Genomic DNA, 19,059 nt, shown 5'->3' on the forward strand with positions numbered 1-19,059 from the left:
CCTTCATTTTATAGAAAGAATAGAAAGTTTAGTAACTTTAAGCAAAGTCATTAAGACCTTGAAGGTTAGGGAAGGATTTTTTAAACAAGATATAAAAAGCACAAACTATAAGAGAAATGATTGGTAACTCTTGATAGTCACATTTGTAATCCCACCTACTCGGTAGGCTGAGGTAGGATACCAGGTTTGAGGCTAGCCTGGGTAACTTGATGAGATTTTGTCTCAAAAAAAGGGCTGAGGATGTAGTTCAGTGGTGGATCACTTGCATACCATGTATCAGGTCATGAGATCAAGCCCTTGTATTATATGCATGAATAAAAAAAAAGAACTATAACACATAAGATAATCAGGAAAGAACAGGAGTAGTTCACAGTGATGCATAAAGTAAGACAAAATGTTTAACCTTACTAGTAATCTGGGCATGCAAATAAAAATAATAGTAGGGAAAAATACCCAAGAGACATTAGTGGGATACCATTTGTTAAACATCAAGTAATGGAAAATTAAAGTACCTGGCTGCCATACTCCATATTTTCAAGCTTGAGGATAAATTGTAATTCTTATGCTGCCAGGGGAATTTCATTTGGTACAGTCATTCTGAAAGCTGTTTAGCAGCATTTTCTTGTAAGAGTGAAGAATTAGAAAGCACCCTAAATATCTCTTAGAGATAGGGATAACCACATTATTGTATGGAAAAATCCATAGCAGTTAGATGTAATGCACTAGATCTATATAGGTTAAAATTGTAAAAACATAATGAAGAGTGAGGAATGTAAATTGTGAAAAATTCTATTATTATTGTTTATGTAAATACAAAACCAAATGTGTCAAAACTGTATTTTCTCATGAATATGCATGTATGTCCATAAATATATTTTGAAATATCCTACAAGAGTATATTCTAAATTTATGTATTAGTAGTCTCTGGAAAAGATAAAAGGAACTTAGTTGAAGTACTGTTTTTTAATAGAAGAGATTCATAACTATAATGTGAAATAATCAAGATTTAAGGTAAATATGGAAAATGTTACCGATTTCAGTTCTGACTGTTTGGTAGTGGGCATTTGTTAAATTATTTTTTTCTACTTTTAACTTTCAAAATTTCCTAAAAAAAAAGAAAAGAAAAGAAAGTTTAATTTGCTGAGGGTTCCCAAATATAGTTGGAAGAACAAGTACTTAACTTTTAGAACTTGATTCCCAAGTCTATAACCTTTTCTACTACTGTGCTGCCTCCAAATGAGAAGGAAAAAAATAAAAAAGAAAGGCTAGAAAAGGTGGACAGAATAAGCTTTTTAGTAATAAGTAGTCAAGAATTTACTTGATTATGATAAAATTTCTTGAGAGTAAAGGAAATTTATAATATAAATTGAAAGTTATAATCTTATTTAAAAATCTATGCTGTTGTTACATATGTATAGAGAAGTATTTAAGAAAAAGGTACTTTATTGTTTAAAATGTGATATATACTTCTGTTGCATGTAATGGAAGACATTTTAGACGATTTGATTTTTGAAATACAAAATTCATGAAAATAATTTATTCATGTATACAATCTAATTTTAGTCCAAAAAGTGAAAACTAGTTTTCTTCCATTTTGTAAAGTCATTCTTGACAAAAACTTTATAGCCTTTTTATTTGCAGCTTCTCTCCAAGATAAAATGGCAAACCCCAAAGAGAAAACTCCAATGTGTCTGGTAAATGAGTTGGCCCGTTTCAATAGCATCCAACCCCAGTATAAACTTCTGAGTGAAAGCGGGCCTGCTCATTCGAAGGTAAGGTTATGAAGAGAGGTGGTCAGACATCTTATCAAATTAGCAGACTTACCATCTCAGGTGTTAATTGTACATTATTTTGGAGTGTGGGGTGGTAGATGACCTGGAGGCTCTTTGTTTTGTATCAATATTTTGAAATGTAAACAATTTTGTTGCTTATTATGATTTGTAAAATGCTTTCAGATACAGTACCTCACAAAAACCTTATCAAAAACACAAGAAATACAGGTTTTTAAAATTTCTGCTTTGTAAATTGGGAAACTCAGGCACAGAAAAGTGACTTGCTTTATAGTTCAGAATTGACAGTACTAGCACTTAAGTATGTTTGTTGGCTCCAAGTACAGTACTCTTTCCATTAAATCACAGCTGCTATAGTATAATGGAGACAGAGCAGATCATGCAATGGTTAACTATTGATACATCTTCTCCAGTGTGATGTTTAGTTTTAAGATTCATCATTTATGAAAGTTGTATATTCCAGCATTATCATCTGTGTATTGTTATAATATTATTCTTTTAGATGGAAAAGCAATTTGTATATAGCTACATACACGTTTACATATATACATGTTATAAAGAAGTCTACAATTAGTATATTTGATGTCTGTTCATCTGTGAAAAATCTCAGTTGTGCCTAATTTTCCTTGGCACATTTTAAGTATTGGATATTATGTTAATTATACATTTTTATATGCAATGTAGAAACAGTTGATTCTGTAAGAGTTGATTGATCTTCATAAAGCCATTGGCTATTGGATTAATTGTTTTCTATCATCTCCCTTCAAGTAAGGAAAATAAAATGAAATTAAAATCTGTCAGTGTTGCTCCCTGGTAGAGGCTTTTCTGAAGGACTCATAGGCAACTATTTAAGTTTTTCATATTATCTCTTATTCTTGTATTGGCAGAGAAAATAGTTTGGCTAGGCTTTACTTGTTCATCTATGTATCCTGACTCTCTTTTATATACTTTGTGCTTTTAATCATGTTGAACTGTTTGCATTTCTTAGAATATTTCATGTTATTTTCACATTTCTGTGCTCTGCCTAAGTTAGATTTCTCTCTACCTTTAAGATGTTTTTGCTTTTATTGAACACCAAGCTTACTGTCTTGTATTCCAAACTTCTGTTAAACCTCTAATCTTCCCACTGGGCCTCCAGCAGGACCTGAAGTTGTAGTGATTACCGTATTGTGACAGTAGTATATGTTGTGTATTACTTTTGTTCTTACCCCCTGCTTATTTAGGGTTGTATATTTACTATTCCTTATGTCCCTTGCCCACATGTCCTTCTCAACTCCTTATTACCAATTCTAGGTATTCTTCCTTGAGGTAATTCCGAGTTTTGGTGTCATGTAATCAGAAATGCCCCACTTCCATTCATGATAGTAATTTATTGATCTCTGGGTAATTCATCACATTTCTCATGGCTCCCTTTCATTTTCTGCAATTTTCCTTCCATTTAAATTATTAGTGATTTTTTATTTCTTTGTACTGAGGTTTGAACCCAGGGGAGTTTACCATTGAGCTACATCCCCAGTCCTTTTTATTTTTTATTTTGAGACAGAGTCTTGCTAAGTCACTGAGGGTCTCACCAAGTTGTTGAGGGTCGCCTTGAACTTGTAGCCTTTCTGCTTCGGCTTCCTGAGTCACTGGGATTATAGGTGTGTACTCCCATACCTGGCTAATTTTTAGTGATTTTGACATCTAACTAGATAATTGTTCCAGCATGCTGACCTTTCAGTTCCTGGAACTTTTCCATTTATCTTGTTTTCTACTTTCCTTCAGCCACTCATTTCTGTAATTGCACTCTTGACCTTGTCACTACCAGTGACCCCAAAATCCTCCAAAATTTTGGTTTCTGGGACTCATCTCTTGCTGACATGAACCTCATAACTTTCTAGATCATTGTTTATTGTAATTTGATTTCAACAGTCCTTCCATATGACCAATCTATTGATTCTACCAGCTTTTTACTGTTCCTCACTTCCATTGTTTCTTTTTGTAGTTGTAGATGGGCAGAATGCCTTTATTTTATTTATTTTTTTATGGTGCTAAGGATTGAACCCAGTGCCTCACATGTGCTAGACAAGCACTCTGCCACTAAGCTATAGCCCCAGCCCCACTTTCCTTATTTCTTAGTTAGGTCCTTGCTCAACTTAAAATTCTGAATGATTTGTATATAAATGTCCTTAGCTGTCTTGTCTGTCTTGTTGACGGGTACTTGCTGGGCAGAATCCCAACCTCAAATCTGAACTTTGCCTTCTTTTCTGAATAATGGAAGAATGGCATGTAGAAGCCAAGCCTTCCATTTGTGTACTAGACCACAAGCCCATTACTCCAGGTTCACTTCCCTTGCCCTTTTCTCTTGACCCTTGCTTGCTTTTGTGCTGTCAATTTCTCCTGCTAGTGAATCATTCCCATTGGTATACAGATAGCCTATTCATTTTTTTCAATCTTTAAAAGATCTCCTGGCTCCACTTCCTCCTCCATTTATAACCTAATTCTCCTGTTCTTTATAGTAAAACTCCTAAAAGGAGTTGTCCACATTAGTTGTTTTGAATTCCTCTGTAGGCATGATTTTGTTCTCACCATTCCCACTGTTTAAAACTGGTCTAATGAAGGCTACCAGTAATATCCTCTTTAAATTTCTTAACAATTGTCAGTCCTGTGCTACTTGATCTGTTGCCTATATTTGATATAGATGAAATATATTCAATTCCTTATTGAGATGTTTCTTTTGTTAGCTTCCAAGACACTGTGCTGTTTTTTCCTATTGTCTAACTGGCCACATTTTAAAAATTTCCTTTGATTCCCCCCACCCCTCTGTCTCTTAGACCTTTTAATGTTGTAGAGTCCCAGAGTTCAGATCTTGGACCTCTTCTTACTCCCTTGACTGGACTCCCTTGGTGATTTCATACAGTCTTATAACTTTAAATAACATCTACATGCTGTCAGTATTCAAATTTATGTCTTCAGCCAGAGCTCTCCCCTGCACTCTAGAATTGCATATATAATTGCCTATTAATCATTGCTACTTGAGTGTCTAATAAGTCAAGCTGAGTACATCTGGAACTGAATTCCTAGTCTCTGTCACACATGTTCTCTTTTTCTCAGTAACACTTAACCATTTCAGATATTTTATTGTTTTGTCTTCCCCAATTATAAACTGTATGAGGGCAGGGCTTTAATTTTGTCTGCTTACTGCTGTGTTCTCACTGCCTGTAATGGTACATATAGTAGACAGTAAGTAGTTATTGAATGAGTGAATGAATACAATGAATGAAAAACTAAATTCAAGGTGTGGATAACAATAGTCAGCTTTTCTGAAAAGCAAAAAAACAAAAAGGAACTAAAGATTCTTTTTTTCTGTAACTTTGAAAAGAGTGGGATTTCTAGTGTATTGTTGTTTATTTCAAAATAGTTTTCCCTTGTTAAAGTTTCCTGACATTGCTCTGAAGCTCAAAAGTGAAAACATTATAAAGTGGAAAAGTAATTTATATGTGTTCATGAACAATAGAAATCTGTGAAATAGGATGTTAGAAGAATTCAGCATGTACATTAAAGAATAAGATTGATGTATTTCTTTTCAAAGGAATAGTCACTATTTAATATTTGCTTTGATGATCTTGGCCTAAATCTTGTTATAGTCCAGAGAAAAGATGCATTTGTAAGCATTCGTTGAAAGAGTTCTAACTCTCAAAGAGTTCTGTGAACTCACATTTTGTCTGAGGAGCACTATTTATCCTTATAGTGAGTTCATTTCAGCAGAAGTAGAAACACTGTGGTGTTGAAACACCACTGACTGTGGTATTTTAGCTAAAATAATTAGAATTAGCTCTGTTCCTCCTGAAGGCTCATGCATATTTAGGTTTTAGTCCAGAGCTCTGATGGTATTACCCCAAGAGAAATGAACTGGATTGTTCTGTTACTGACCCCCATCTCTACCCTCTGTGTGTGGTAAAGGAAGACTAGGCTACCTTGCAAAATTCTGGAGGAATCCAGGAGGATTCTGATTTTCCTACAGTTTTTTAGGAATATACTGAAAGTTTTTAAGCAGCTTATAAACTTATAAACTTCAAAGTCTGAACAGAATGTTTTCTCCCCAGTACTGGGGATTAACCAAGGGGCGTTCTACTACTGAGCAACATCCCAGCCCTTTTTATTTTTTGAGACAGGGTCTTCCTTGCTAAGTAGTACAGGTTGGCCTTGAACTTGTGATCTTCCTGCGTTATCCTCCTGAGTCTCTGGCATTTCAGATGTACAACACCATGCCTGGTGGCTGAACAGAATTGTGGTGAAAGTGGACTGTGGTGTGTGTGTGTGTGTGTGTGTGTGTGTGTGTGTGTGTGTGTAGGGGGAATGGGTCTTGTAGACTCTTTATTTCTAGGCAGTCTCAGGATTCCTTTTGGGTTTTTCTAAGACTGAGAATCTTCTTTTTGCTAATCTATGCCTATTGCTTCAGTTGCCTTTTGTCATAGACCACTCCTTTTGGCTATAGCTCTTTTTTTTTTTTTTGGTGGGGGGTTGTGGTGGTAGAGATTGAACCCAGGAACTTGCACATGCTAGGCAAGTGCTCTACCACTGAGTCACATCCCCAGTTCCTTATATCTCTTTTTAAAAAATAATGTGTACTACAATAATTGGCATATTCTTAAATGAAAGATAGTTATAAGTTTAAGCAATATTAATGGGATCCATTTTGTGGAAAACAAAGTCATTTACATTCATGCATGCCAAGTACCATGATTTGGGTGCCACCTAATTTACTGCCTGGTTAAGGACTCTTTTCCTGGCTTACAGATGCTTTCTTCTTGCTGTATCCACACATAATGGAGAAAGAGAGATTTGGATTTCTTTCTTTTTGCAAACTAATCTTGTCACGGAGACCCATCCTCTTGACCTTATCTAAACATAATTATCTCCAAAGATCTCACTTCCCAAATATTATCATATTGAATATTAGGACTTTAATATGAATTTTGGGGTATAGTCTATAATAGACTATATTCCTTGTTGTGTGTGGTTAACTGAAATCTGTTCTGTTACCTCCGTAGATAATCAGTCGCCTGACAGATTTCTTGAATCTCTGGATCCAATAGGAAAAGATAATCAAAGAAGCTGTTAAGGTTTTATCTGGAATTGTTGGGATAATAATGGACAGATTATCCTGGAGTATAAACTGATGGGGGGATGTGGCATGGAGGAGATGATGATTTATTTGACTTATTCCTCCTAAGTTAGTAGAAATATGTAGTGGGCAGTTAAATTTATGTGATTATTACTTATAAAGAGGTCATGTTTGGAGAGATGCAGAATATATATATTTTTTCCCCACAGTACTGGGGCTTGAACCCAACAGTGCTTTATAATTGGGCTACATTCCTAGCCCTTTTATTTTTTATTTTGAGACAGGTTTCACTAAGTTGCTAAGTGACCTCAATTTTGCAATGCCCCTGTGTCAGCCTCCAGAGTTGCTGGGATTATATGCCTGTGCCACCACACTTGGCCAGAATAAATTTAACATGCTTTCCTGATACCATCAGGAATTTTAAAGTCTAATATTTACATACTTATTTCTGTTTTTAATTATGATATATATATGTATAAAATATATATCTAATGTAAAACCTTTAAACTTTCTTCATTAAATTTCAAAATTTGAAATAAAAAGAGCTCATTGAAAAATAATTTTGGGGCTGGAGATGTGGCTCAAGTGGTGGTGCGCTTGCCTAGTATGCGTGAGGCACTGGGTTCGATTCTCAGCACCATATGAAAATAAAATAGAGATGTTGTGTCCACCTAAAATTAAAAAGTAAATATTCAAAAAAAAAAGAAAAATAATTTTAAAACCAGGTAAATGTATTAAATATATATTTTAAGAATAAGTTTTAAACTGTATCAGAATATATGAAAATTTAATCATTTTTAACAGATGTGTATATATTTTGAATTACAAATGGTGATTTTTCAATTGTTTTGAAAAACAGAATACTAAAAGAATAGTACAAGCTGGGTGCAGTGGCGCATGCCTGTAATCCCAGTGGCTTGGGAGGCCAAGGCAGGAAGATCAAGAGTTCAAAGCCTGCCTCAGCAAAAGCAAGGCACTAAGCAACTCAGTGAGACCCTGTCTCTAAATAAAATACAAAATAGTGCTGGGGATGTGGCTCAGTGGTTGAGTGCCCCTGAGTTCAATCCCCAGTATCCCCCACCCCACAAAAAAAGAAAAAGAATAGTACAATAAGACTTATGTATCTTTCATATTTACTTATCAGTGTATTTGTCATATTACTTCATTTCCTGCTTCTTCTGTGTAGATCTTTATTTTTCCTATACAATTCGACAGTAAGTTTCTGCCATCATGAAACTTCCCTTTTAAAAAAAAACAATACTTATACATTTCTTTCTTAATTTAAGACTAAAGATATTTTTCTGCATAACCATCCTCTATCACTCATGAACCAACATTTACTAGTCATGTTGTGTAATAGTCTGTGTTAGTCTGTTTGCTGCTGCTATAATAGAAATCCAGAGACTGGGTAATTTTTATAAAGAAAAGAAGTTCCTTTGGCTCATAGTTCTAGAGGCAGGGAAGCTGAAATTAAGAGGCTGCATTCTTTGAGGGCCTTCTTGCTTCATTATCCCCTGGTAGGAGGCTATATGGCAAGAGAGTGCCAGAGGGGCCTGCATTTCTTTTCTAACAAACTTACTCTTCCTGTAAGAATCCATTTCTGTGGTAATAAATAATCCTTTCATGAGGGCAAACCCTTTGTGACCTAATCTTCTCTTAAAGGCCCTGCCTCTTTTAACATTTGGAGATTAAATTTTCAACACATAAACTCGGAGAGGACACATTTAAACCACAGCATCTTTCATAGTTGAATTTCTCCAGCTGTCCTCTATATGTCCTTTTTTTCCTCCTCTTTAAAATTCCCACTACAAATCTATTCAAGGATCTTGCATTGTATTTTATCATGTCTTTCATGTCTCTTAAGTGTCCTTTAATTGATAACTGTCCCCACCCCCCACCCCTTTTCTTTTTCTTTTACAACATTTTTGGAGTCTAGGCCAGTTGTCTTATTGACTATCCCATAATCTAGATCTGATCGTTTCCTTAAGATTAGATTTGTTGGCCAAGAAGAGTATGTAATTGTTGATGTGTACTTCTCATTGGATTTTATCAGGAGGCACATGATGTCAATTTGTATGATTATTGATGTTAACTTTAATAACTTGGTTAAGATATTTTCTACATGATCTTGCTGCAAAGATACATTTTATTTTTGTAATATAAATACTTTTGTATTAACACTGCAAAGTAATAAGCAGTCTGTGAGTTCAAACTGATTGTGAATGTATTGTTTAACTCGATCCTAAATTTTAAAGGTGAACAGTATGGTTTTGAGCTCATATGGAAATAATGGTGTGAATGGAATGTAGAATGTAGAAGAGAAAGAATGTATGTGAAATAAGAATAGACAGTAGAACTTTTGTGTCAAGCTAAAATGATAACAATTGAATTTTTTTTTTTTTTTGGAGATAGGGTCTTGCTATGTTGCCCAGGCTGGTCTCAAACTCAAACCATCCTCCTGTTTCAGCCACCACTCCTAGCTTTGGTTGAAGGTTTTTAACCTGGTGTTGGTTGAGATAATACAATTGGGTTTGAATTTCAGAAAGGTAGTTTTAGCAGCAGTTTGAAAATTATTGTCAAAACTACAGATGATGAAAGGCTGGATCTAGTGAGGTGTCATTGGCAGAAAGAAGAGGAAGATTTGAGAAATATTCATGAGGTTAAAATGGACAGAATATGCTGACTGGTTAAATGTTCATTGTGGGGATTGAATTTGTTGGTGATAAAGTATTTAATAGGGCTGCCTAATTTATTGACTACGTTGTGCTAAGGATAACATTTAAGTTATTACTTTTTAATAAATCCCTTATAGTGACAGGACCTTTTGGCTTCTATGACAGTTTCTTTTATTTGTACTTATTGTACTTTTCTGGGGACTATTTGAGATATTAATAATATGATTCTATTTAGGGAAGGGTTTGCTATCTGATTTTTTCTACTCAAAATGTACACTTTTAGAGCTGCTGTTAACCTTTGAGCTACATTAAAACAATTTGATACAACCTCTTAAAATTATTGTACTAGATTAAAATAAGGTTTTTGTTGCATTGATCCCTAAGGTCACTTATACTACTAAAATTCTGATTCTGTGGTATGTATGTTTCACTCAGACAACCCATTTTATTTCCTGAAAAAATTTTCATGTTTTCTTTGTCTGTTTATATTTTCTAAGATGTTCTCAGTACAGCTGAGTCTTGGGGAGCAGACATGGGAATCCGAAGGGAGCAGTATAAAGAAGGCCCAACAAGCTGTTGCTAATAAAGCTTTGACTGAATCTACACTTCCCAAACCAGTACAGAAACCTCCCAAAAGTAATGTTAATAACAACCCAGGTATGGTACTCACTTGTTTTCTTCTGTTGTGTCATGTGGCATATATGGTGTTCTCTGTTTTTTTTTTTTTAATATAGGAGGCTTGTTGCACATATTAATAGTAGTGTGTATGCACAATACAGCTGAATAATAACTGAAGGTGAGAAGATGAGGAAGATGATTAGAGTTATTCTAAAAATTTGCTTTAGTGGATACTCTTAAGGTACCTTATTTATGTTTTCAATGTTGGTAAAAATATTTGCATGCAAAGTCCAGAAAATTTGAGTGTTTTTCTAAAATAAGAATAGAAATGATCAGTCTCTCTTTTCAAATGTATGATATGCATTTTTAACAATGAAGTTATTCTTTAGTTTAATACAATTATAAAATTAATCGTGAGCATCTTACGAAATACTTTGAATGTTGATGTAAAATTTTAGAAATGGTTGTTATCCAGTTTTTAACATTATATGATGTTTATTCAGAAACCCATAAATCTCAAAACCACTTGTGTATAAAATGCTGAGTAAATGACCATTCTAGTTTTAAGATCCCAAGGATAATTTAAAAAAGTTGTTTTGATTGTGTAAATACCAACAGAATTATGTGTCCAGTTATTTTTGGGAAGAGGCAAATCTGTATTGAACATCGTGCATCAAGTTAATAAAATTCCTATAAGTTTAGTATCATTTGTATATCCATTTATATCATTCATTTGTTAACTTATTAATATAAGTTCTTATCTTCTGATCAATATTAATATTATCTTAAGCATTTTTGTGATGGAGTAAAAAACAAAAATGACATTTAGCCTGCCAGTGATGACTCTCTACTTTATTTTAATTATAATCTCCAAGCTTGTACTCATAATTAAATCACATAGACACTATTTCTTTCTCATGCAGCCTGCACTAGGTAGGAATAAGTCTGCTGTTTCAAGGACTGCTCTATCCAGAGTTCCCATGGCTGTCCTCGTACTAGACCTTTTGCTTCTGTTCAGTTGTTTATAGTTTTTATTAATGGCAATTAATTTACACAAGCCAAAGTAATACTATAATAAAGAAGAAACCTATTGTGTTCAATTTGAAGTCGACAAATGACTGTCTACTTTTTTTAATTTTTAAAGATGTCTTCAAATTACTGGTTGGTCATTGGTACCATACTATTACCACTCTTTATTAAGCACTTGCTTTTCATATCTAAAAGGTATAAAATATTATCCTTTTCTGTGAATATCTTATAGTCTTATACCTAAATGTATAACTTGATGGTAGTTGTTTTTTTTTTATTGGTTGTTCACAACATTACAAAGCTCTTGACATATCATATTTCATACATTAGATTGAAGTGGGTTATGAGCTCCCAATTTTACCCCAAATGCAGATTGCAGAATCACGTCGGTTACACATCCAGAATTTTACATAATGTCCTATTAGTAATTGTTGTATTCTGCTACCTTTCCTATACCCTACTATCCCCCCTCCCCTTCCCTCACATCTTTTCTCTCTACCCCATCTACTGTAATTCATTTCTCTCCTTGTTTGTTTTCCCATTCCCCTCACAACCTCTTATATGTAATTTTGTATAGCAATGAGGGTCTCCCTTCATTTCCATGCAATTTCCCTTTTCTCTCCCTTTCCCTCCCATCTCATGTCTCTGTTTAATGTTAATCTTTTCTTCCTGCTCTTCCTCCCTTCTCTGTTCATAGTTGCTCTCATTATATCAAAGAAGACATTTGGTATTTGTTTTCTAGGGATTGGCTAGCTTCACTAAGCATAATGTGCTCTAGTGCCATCCATTTCCCTGCAAATTCCATGATTTTGTCATTTTTTAGTGCTGCGTAATATTCCATGGTGTATAAATGCCACATTTTTTTTATCCATTCATCTATTGAAGAGCATCTGGGTTGGTTCCACAGTCTAGCTATTGTGAATTGTGCTGCTATGAACATCGATGTGGCAGTATCCCTGTAGCATGCTCTTTTAAGGTCTTCAGGGAATAGTCCGAGAAGGGCAATAGCAGGGTCAAATGGTGGTTCCATTTCCAGCTTTCCCAGGAATCTCCATACTGCTTTCCAAATTGGCCGCACCAATTTGCAGTCCCACCAGCAATGTACAAGTGTACCCTTTTCTCCACATCCTCGCCAGCACTTGTTGTTGTTTGACTTCATAGTGGCTGCCAATCTTACTGGAGTGAGATGGTATCTTAGGGTGTTTTTGATTTGCATTTTTCTGACTGCTAGAGATGGTGAGCATTTTTTCATGTACTTGTTGATTGATTGTATATCCTCCTCTGAGAAGTGTCTCTTCAGGTCCTTGGCCTATTTGTTGATTGGGTTATTTGTTATCTTATTGTCTAATTTTTTGAGTTCTTTGTATACTATGGATATTAGGGCTCTATCTGAAGTGTGAGGAGTAAAAATTTGTTACCAGGATGTAGGCTCCCTGTTTACCTCTCTTATTGTTTCTCTTGCTGAGAAAAAACTTTTTAGTTTAAGTAAGTCCCATTTGTTGATTCTTGTTATTAACTCTTGTGCTATGGGTGTCCTATTAAGGAATTTGGAGCCCGACCCCACAATATGTAGATCAGAGCCAACTTTTTCTTCTATCAGACGCAGAGTCTCTGATTTGATATCAAGCTCCTTGATCCATTTTGAGTTAACTTTTGTGCATGGCGAGAGAAAGGGATTCAGTTTCATTTTGTTGCATATGGATTTCCAGTTTTCCCAACACCATTTGTTGAAGATGCTATCCTTCCTCCATTGCATGCTTTTAGCCCCTTTATCAAATATAAGATAGTTGTAACTTTGTGGATTAGTCTCTGTGTCCTCTATTCTATACCATTGGTCCACGTGCCTGTTTTGGTACCAGTACCATGCTGTTTTTGTCACTATTGCTCTGTAATATAGTTTGAAATCTGGTATTGCTATACTGCCTGATTCACACTTCCTGCTTAGAATTGCTTTTGCTATTCTGGGTCTTTTATTTTTCCATATGAATTTCATGATTGCTTTCTCTATTTCTTCAAGAAATGCCGTTGGGATTTTGATTGGCATTGCATTAAACCTATAGAGAACTTTTGGTAATATCGCCATTTTGATAATGTTAGTTCTGCCTATCCATGAACATGGTATATTTTTCCATCTCCTAAGATCTTCCTCTACTTCTCTCTTTAGGGTTCTGTAGTTTTCATTGTATAAATCTTTCACCTCTTTTGTTAGGTTGATTCCCAAGTATTTTATTTTTTTTGAGGATATTGTGAATGGAGTGTTTTTCCTCATTTCCGTTTCAGAAGTTTTGTCGCTTATATACAGAAATGCCTTTGATTTATGCGTGTTGACTTTATATCCTGCCACTTGATGGTAGTTGTTTTAGTCAGCTTTTTTACTGTTGTAACCAAAAGACCTGACAAGAACAATTAGAGGACGAAAACTGTATTTGGGGGCTGAAGGCTTCAGAGGTCTAAGTCCATAGATGACTGACTCCATTCTTTGGGGGTCCAAGGTGGGGCAGAATATCATGGTGGAATATGATATTCCACCACAGTGGATTATCATGTGGCAGAGGAAAGTGACTCAGGACATGGCACCAAAAGCAGGGGCGGGGGATCCTCTTATCATAGACAAAATATATACCCCCAAAGGCATGCCCCCAATGACCCATCTCTTCCAGTCCTCCAGCCACACACTTCCTGCCTATAGTTATCATCCAGTTAATCCCCATCAGGGATTAAGGCACTGATTAGGTTAAGGCTCTCTTAACCCAGTCTTTTCACATCTAAGCTTTCTTGCGTTGTTTCAGACGTGAGTTTTTTGGGGACATATCATATCTAAACCATAACATTGGTGATTAAGTGCCATGTGAATAGTAATAGCAGTCAATATTGTAGGGAATGATAAACATGGTCTGAAATAAGATATGGGCCTTGAATAAAGTAGCCAGGTTGAGAAGGAGAGGAAAGAATATTCTAGACTGAGAGAATGAAGAAAGGCAGGAGTCTGGACAATGGTTTGGTTAAAAAAAAAAAAAACACTTTTTTTTTTTTTTCTGTTAGCTAGTTTTTAATTAGAGTGAGTTGACAAGTGACTAGTTAAGAAAAAAGACTGGAGGTGTAGATAGGGAATGGATTGTGATGGACTCGAATACCAGCTTTTCAAGATTGAATTTTCTCTGTAGTTTGGAGGAATTAATGTTTATGAGAAAGTGGATGATGGGTTTAAAAAGAGCATTTTAAGACATTCAGTTTGACATGTGAGTGGAAGGTGGAAGGTAGTAAAATCAAGGTGATCAGTTAGGAAATCATTGCCATAGTTTAATGGATGGAGAGAGAGAAACTCATATGCATTGAGTCCAATATGCCCCCACTCTGGAAGGGTGCTGGGAGTAGCACTTTGAATAGAACAGAATGAACTGTCCAAGGCACATAATGTAAAGCAGGAGTAGTTGTGTATTGAGCTGTGAGTGAAGTCCACATTTAGAGGATTATAGCAGGAAGTAACCTACCAAGAGTCAGAGAAGCAAACGAGAGTCTGAAAGCCCATTGGAGATGTTTTCATTGTTTAATATCATAGTAAACTGAGAAAAGGAATAGATTATTTTGGGTAAACTTCTAAAATAAAGTATACAGTCACATACAGGTAAGTACAAAGGTTACATTTGTAAAGCCTGATGAAGTTTTATACTGTGAACATTGCACTACAGGCTTTACTAGCTCCCAGATCAGAAGCCACCTTCAGTCCATTAAACAACTCCAGAGGAATCCATTCTTCTGATATCTGTCAGATTAGTTGTTCCTGCTTATTGGAAGCATACACTTGAGTCTTCTGTGATAACTTGTTTTTCATCATTTGTATTTGTGAGATTCATTCATATTGTGTTTAACAGTGTAGTATTTTATTGATATATAGTATTCCTTTGTATGAATATGCCATAATTTACTTATTCATTGTACTTTTGATAGTTATTTGAATTATTTCCAATTGGGGCTATTAGAAATAATCCTGCCACGCTGCCATGAACATTCTTTTTTTCTTTTTTTTTAAGAGTTTAACCTTTATTTTTTATGTGGTGCTGAGAATCGAACCCAGTACCTCACCCATGCTAGGCAAGCACTCTACCACTGAGCTACAATTCCAGCCCCATGAATATTGTTATTCATTTTTGTTGAGGATGTATTTATTTGGAATTGTTGTATTCCAATAGGTATGCACGTGTTCAATATTAATAAATAATGTTAAACACTAACAATTTATTTCCTACCAGTAGTATCGGAGAATTTTCTGCATTCTTATGAAGAGTTCGATATCTTCAGCTTTCAAAAAATTTTGGCTATTATGCTAGGGGATTTAATAGTAATTCACTGTGGTTTTAATTTGAATTTCCGTAGTCACTAGTGAAGATGCCTGATGAAACACCATATACTTGTTGATGGTGTCTGTGGTGTTTGGATAACCTCTGTTTAAAGTGCCAGTTGGAATATTTTTTTCCCATTAAAAAATAACTGCATTATCTTTTAAATTTTTTTTCTATTTTTTGATTTGGATTCATATCCTTTGTCTATATATATATATTATATATATATATAATATACATATATAATACATATATATCAGACACTTTCCATACAATTGCATGGTACATAATGAAGACCAATTTTGTAGTCTTTTCTTTTATGGTTAGTGCCTTTTTTGGTATACTTCTTGTCTCCCATAAGGTTAGGAAGATAACATCACTTTATTTTTAGAAACTATCATTTTGTCTTTCTAATTCAGTCTACAGTCTGTCAGGAATCAAGTTTTATGTGAGATGTTAGGTAGAGCTTGGGATTTTTCTTTCTCTTTTCAATATACAGGCATTCAGTTAATCCAGCACTGCTTACTGAAAATATAGTCCATTGCCCTATGTGATGGTTATCATTATTTAACTGGGTCCACTTCTCTCACACTGAAAACAATAGTGCTTAGCATTCCCTGGGGGCATCTTGTAATTTGAAGTGGTACTGTGGATATTTTTCTGTGGAAGCATTCCTGGGGAGATAAAGAAGATATGCACTTGGGTGGGGGGCTTAATCTGTATGAAGGAAGTAGGGAGACTGTGCCTTGAGAGGTGAAGCCTTTTCAATATAGTTTGAGCTTTCTGCTTTTCATTTACTTTTCTTTCATAAAGACCAGTTTTTAACATTGCTGTAAAAAAATACTATAGTTGTATTTTCAAATGAAAAATTTCTATTATCCACTTAATCTCACATGAACACAATATTCTCCCAATTATTTTAAAATCCAATTCATGGTGTGAGTGGCAGATATAGTGTGTCCCAACCATGCATTCTTATTATTTCACTGGTGATTCCCCCCCCCCCATATCCCCACCAACTGGTGATTTTCAAACACATTAGATTTCTTATTTATTGCCTTACTTAAAGATGAGGTGTTTTAAGCTTTTTCTGCCTCCATTTGAATTTTATCCTATTTGTGATTTGCAAAATAGAATTCAAGGTGACATAAATCTTGAATGATTAACATGTCAATTATTAACACAATCTTCATGAAATTTAAAATGTAATTTTAAAAGGAAACTTTGGAAAACTGTTAGGCTGTTTCTAATAAAGTTAATATAAACCCACTCTGTGACCTAGCAGATCAATTGTTAGGTTGTTATCCATGGGAACTGAAAAAGACTTATGCAAAAATGTTCAAGATAGCTTTATACATAATAGCCTCTAACTGGAAACAAGTAGATATTTATTTAACATATGTACGCGTTTTGCTAAATGACCTATGTTGATACTTAAGATAGGTTGACATAATTTTATATTTAAGTTTTTTTTTTATTATGGAATTTTAAAAACTTACAAAAGTAGAGAAAACAAGATGTAAATGTCCCCTGTACCAATTACTAGGTTCAACAATTATCAATTCATGGCAGCCAATCTTATTTCTCATCTCTTTCCTCTCTGGGCTATTTGAAGCAAATCTCAGCCGTATTACTTCATCCTAAATACTTTTTAATTTTTTTTTTTTTTTTTGGTGGTGTTGGGGATTAGAACCCAGGGCCTTGTGCATGCAAGGCAAGCACTCTACCAACTCAGCTACATCCCTGGCCTTAAGATAGGAACTCTTAAAAATTAATAACATCATTATCAAGGAAGCAAAACAACATTTTTTTAACATTAAAGTCCAGAGTTCAGATTTCCATATAGTCTCATTTTTTAAATAATTAACTTATTTAAATGAAGATTGAAACAAGGTTCATTTATTGCATTTAGTCTGTGATGTCTCTTTAGTCTTTTTTTTTGGTGATACTGAAGCTTGAACTCAGGGGTGCCCTACCTCACCGAATTCTTGTATTTCCTGAAAATGAATGACTTAGGAGACTATGCAGATTCAGATTTTTTTTTCTCCAAGACTGCTTTATAGGTGATTTTGTCTATAGGTATTGCATTACCTCAGAAGACAATTTCTTGTGGTCTCCTATTTTGTGATTTTTAAGGTTGATCATGTGATTCTTTTATTGTTAGCCAGGTTCATTCATTATCCAGTTTCCCATTAACATTTGATCTAATTGTTGTAGCAGCCTGTTCATTGCTTAGAAGATCCATTATTTTATCTGGAGATGAAAACTGGTGATTTTGGTGGGACTCACTCCTTCTACATTTATAAGATGGAATTCTTTTAGCTAATAGATAAAGAGCTTTTCCTTCATCATATGCTTGTTCTGAGTATAGTTTATTCAGTAGAGGCAAGACAAATAAATCCTTGAGTCGTTCCCTTCATATTTCTAAGTATTATGAACAGATCCAGAACCAATGATTTCTCTAAAGTTTTTTTTTTTTTTTAAAATTGGGAAGTGTTATAAACTAAACAAATGATATTGGCTATCTTCATTGTTAGTGGATTGATTTTAGTCCTCTTAAGTGGATAGAGCTTTAAATAATGGTTTTTAACATAAATGTAATTACTTTTTTTCATTGTTTTATATCTATTTATAGATATATGATAATTTCCTGATTTTTTTTGCATGTTTCTTTTTCTCTAGAAATATAATATTTTACCATCATTTAAAGTCATTTGAAATAATTACTCTTTGTCCAACTAAGGCCACCAATTTGATTTTACTATTAGCTTAATTGCATTGTTTTCTTTTTTTAAAGAGATTTTTTGCTCCCCATTATGATTTAATTTTGTTTGAATTAAATAACAGTATATTACTAGTTAAAAATCATGTTATTGGCAATATGATTATTGAAGACAGTTTGAAACTTCTTTGATTTTCTTTTTTCTATAAGGTGGATCTCATTATTTTATAGTATTTGAAGTCTTTTACAAATTTTCTCTGTTTAATTCATCAACTCAATTTACAGCTTGATTCAGTTTCATTTTTATTTTGATTTTAGGGATTGCTTCCTCCCCACTTTGATGGAGTTTTTAAATAATTTTGTAAACAATTCACATTTTCAGAATAAAGTCTATAAAACAGTATACATTCAAAGAAATCCAGTTTTTATTCTTCCCCTTTTCTGTTGTGCCTTCTCTTTATATAAGTATGTATTTTTTCTTTGAGATTTGACTTTATCCCTTTAAAAAATAAGCAAATATATATTTGTATTTTCATCTTTCTTAGATAACAGATAATATATACTAATTGGTACTGTGCTTATTTTCATTTAACAGTATATTCTGTTCTTCTAAAGTATAAACTCCAAGGTATATTGTTAAATTAAAAATTTTAAAAAAAGCAAAAGCAAAGGTTCATATACTTTTTATAGCTGCTTAGTATTTTATGCTATGGATGTTTATGTAAATGGTGCCATTTGATGGATTTTTAAGGCTGTTTCTAGTTTTTTACATTGATAG

The 19,059-nt window shown here is 34.2% G+C and overlaps 1 protein-coding gene across 9 annotated transcripts in view; it reads left to right on the top strand.

The window, feature by feature from the left end:
• The window catches only part of Stau2 (staufen double-stranded RNA binding protein 2), a 305,213-nt gene that overhangs the window by 32,901 nt on the left and 253,253 nt on the right, over positions 1 to 19,059 (top strand). For 6 of the 9 annotated variants that reach the window (XM_026397277.2, XM_026397278.2, XM_026397283.2 and 3 more), the window contains 2 exons: positions 1,642 to 1,772; positions 10,070 to 10,229. In XM_026397277.2, the coding sequence (XP_026253062.1) occupies positions 1,659 to 1,772; positions 10,070 to 10,229 (274 nt within the window). In that variant the 5' untranslated portion in view covers positions 1,642 to 1,658. The remainder of the gene's footprint in view (positions 1 to 1,641; positions 1,773 to 10,069; positions 10,230 to 19,059) is intronic. The other 3 variants (XM_026397282.2, XM_026397280.2, XM_026397281.2) reach the window with 1 other exon arrangement.

This window comes from Urocitellus parryii, chromosome 7 (assembly GCF_045843805.1).
Source record: "Urocitellus parryii isolate mUroPar1 chromosome 7, mUroPar1.hap1, whole genome shotgun sequence".
Taxonomy (NCBI): domain Eukaryota; kingdom Metazoa; phylum Chordata; class Mammalia; order Rodentia; family Sciuridae; genus Urocitellus; species Urocitellus parryii.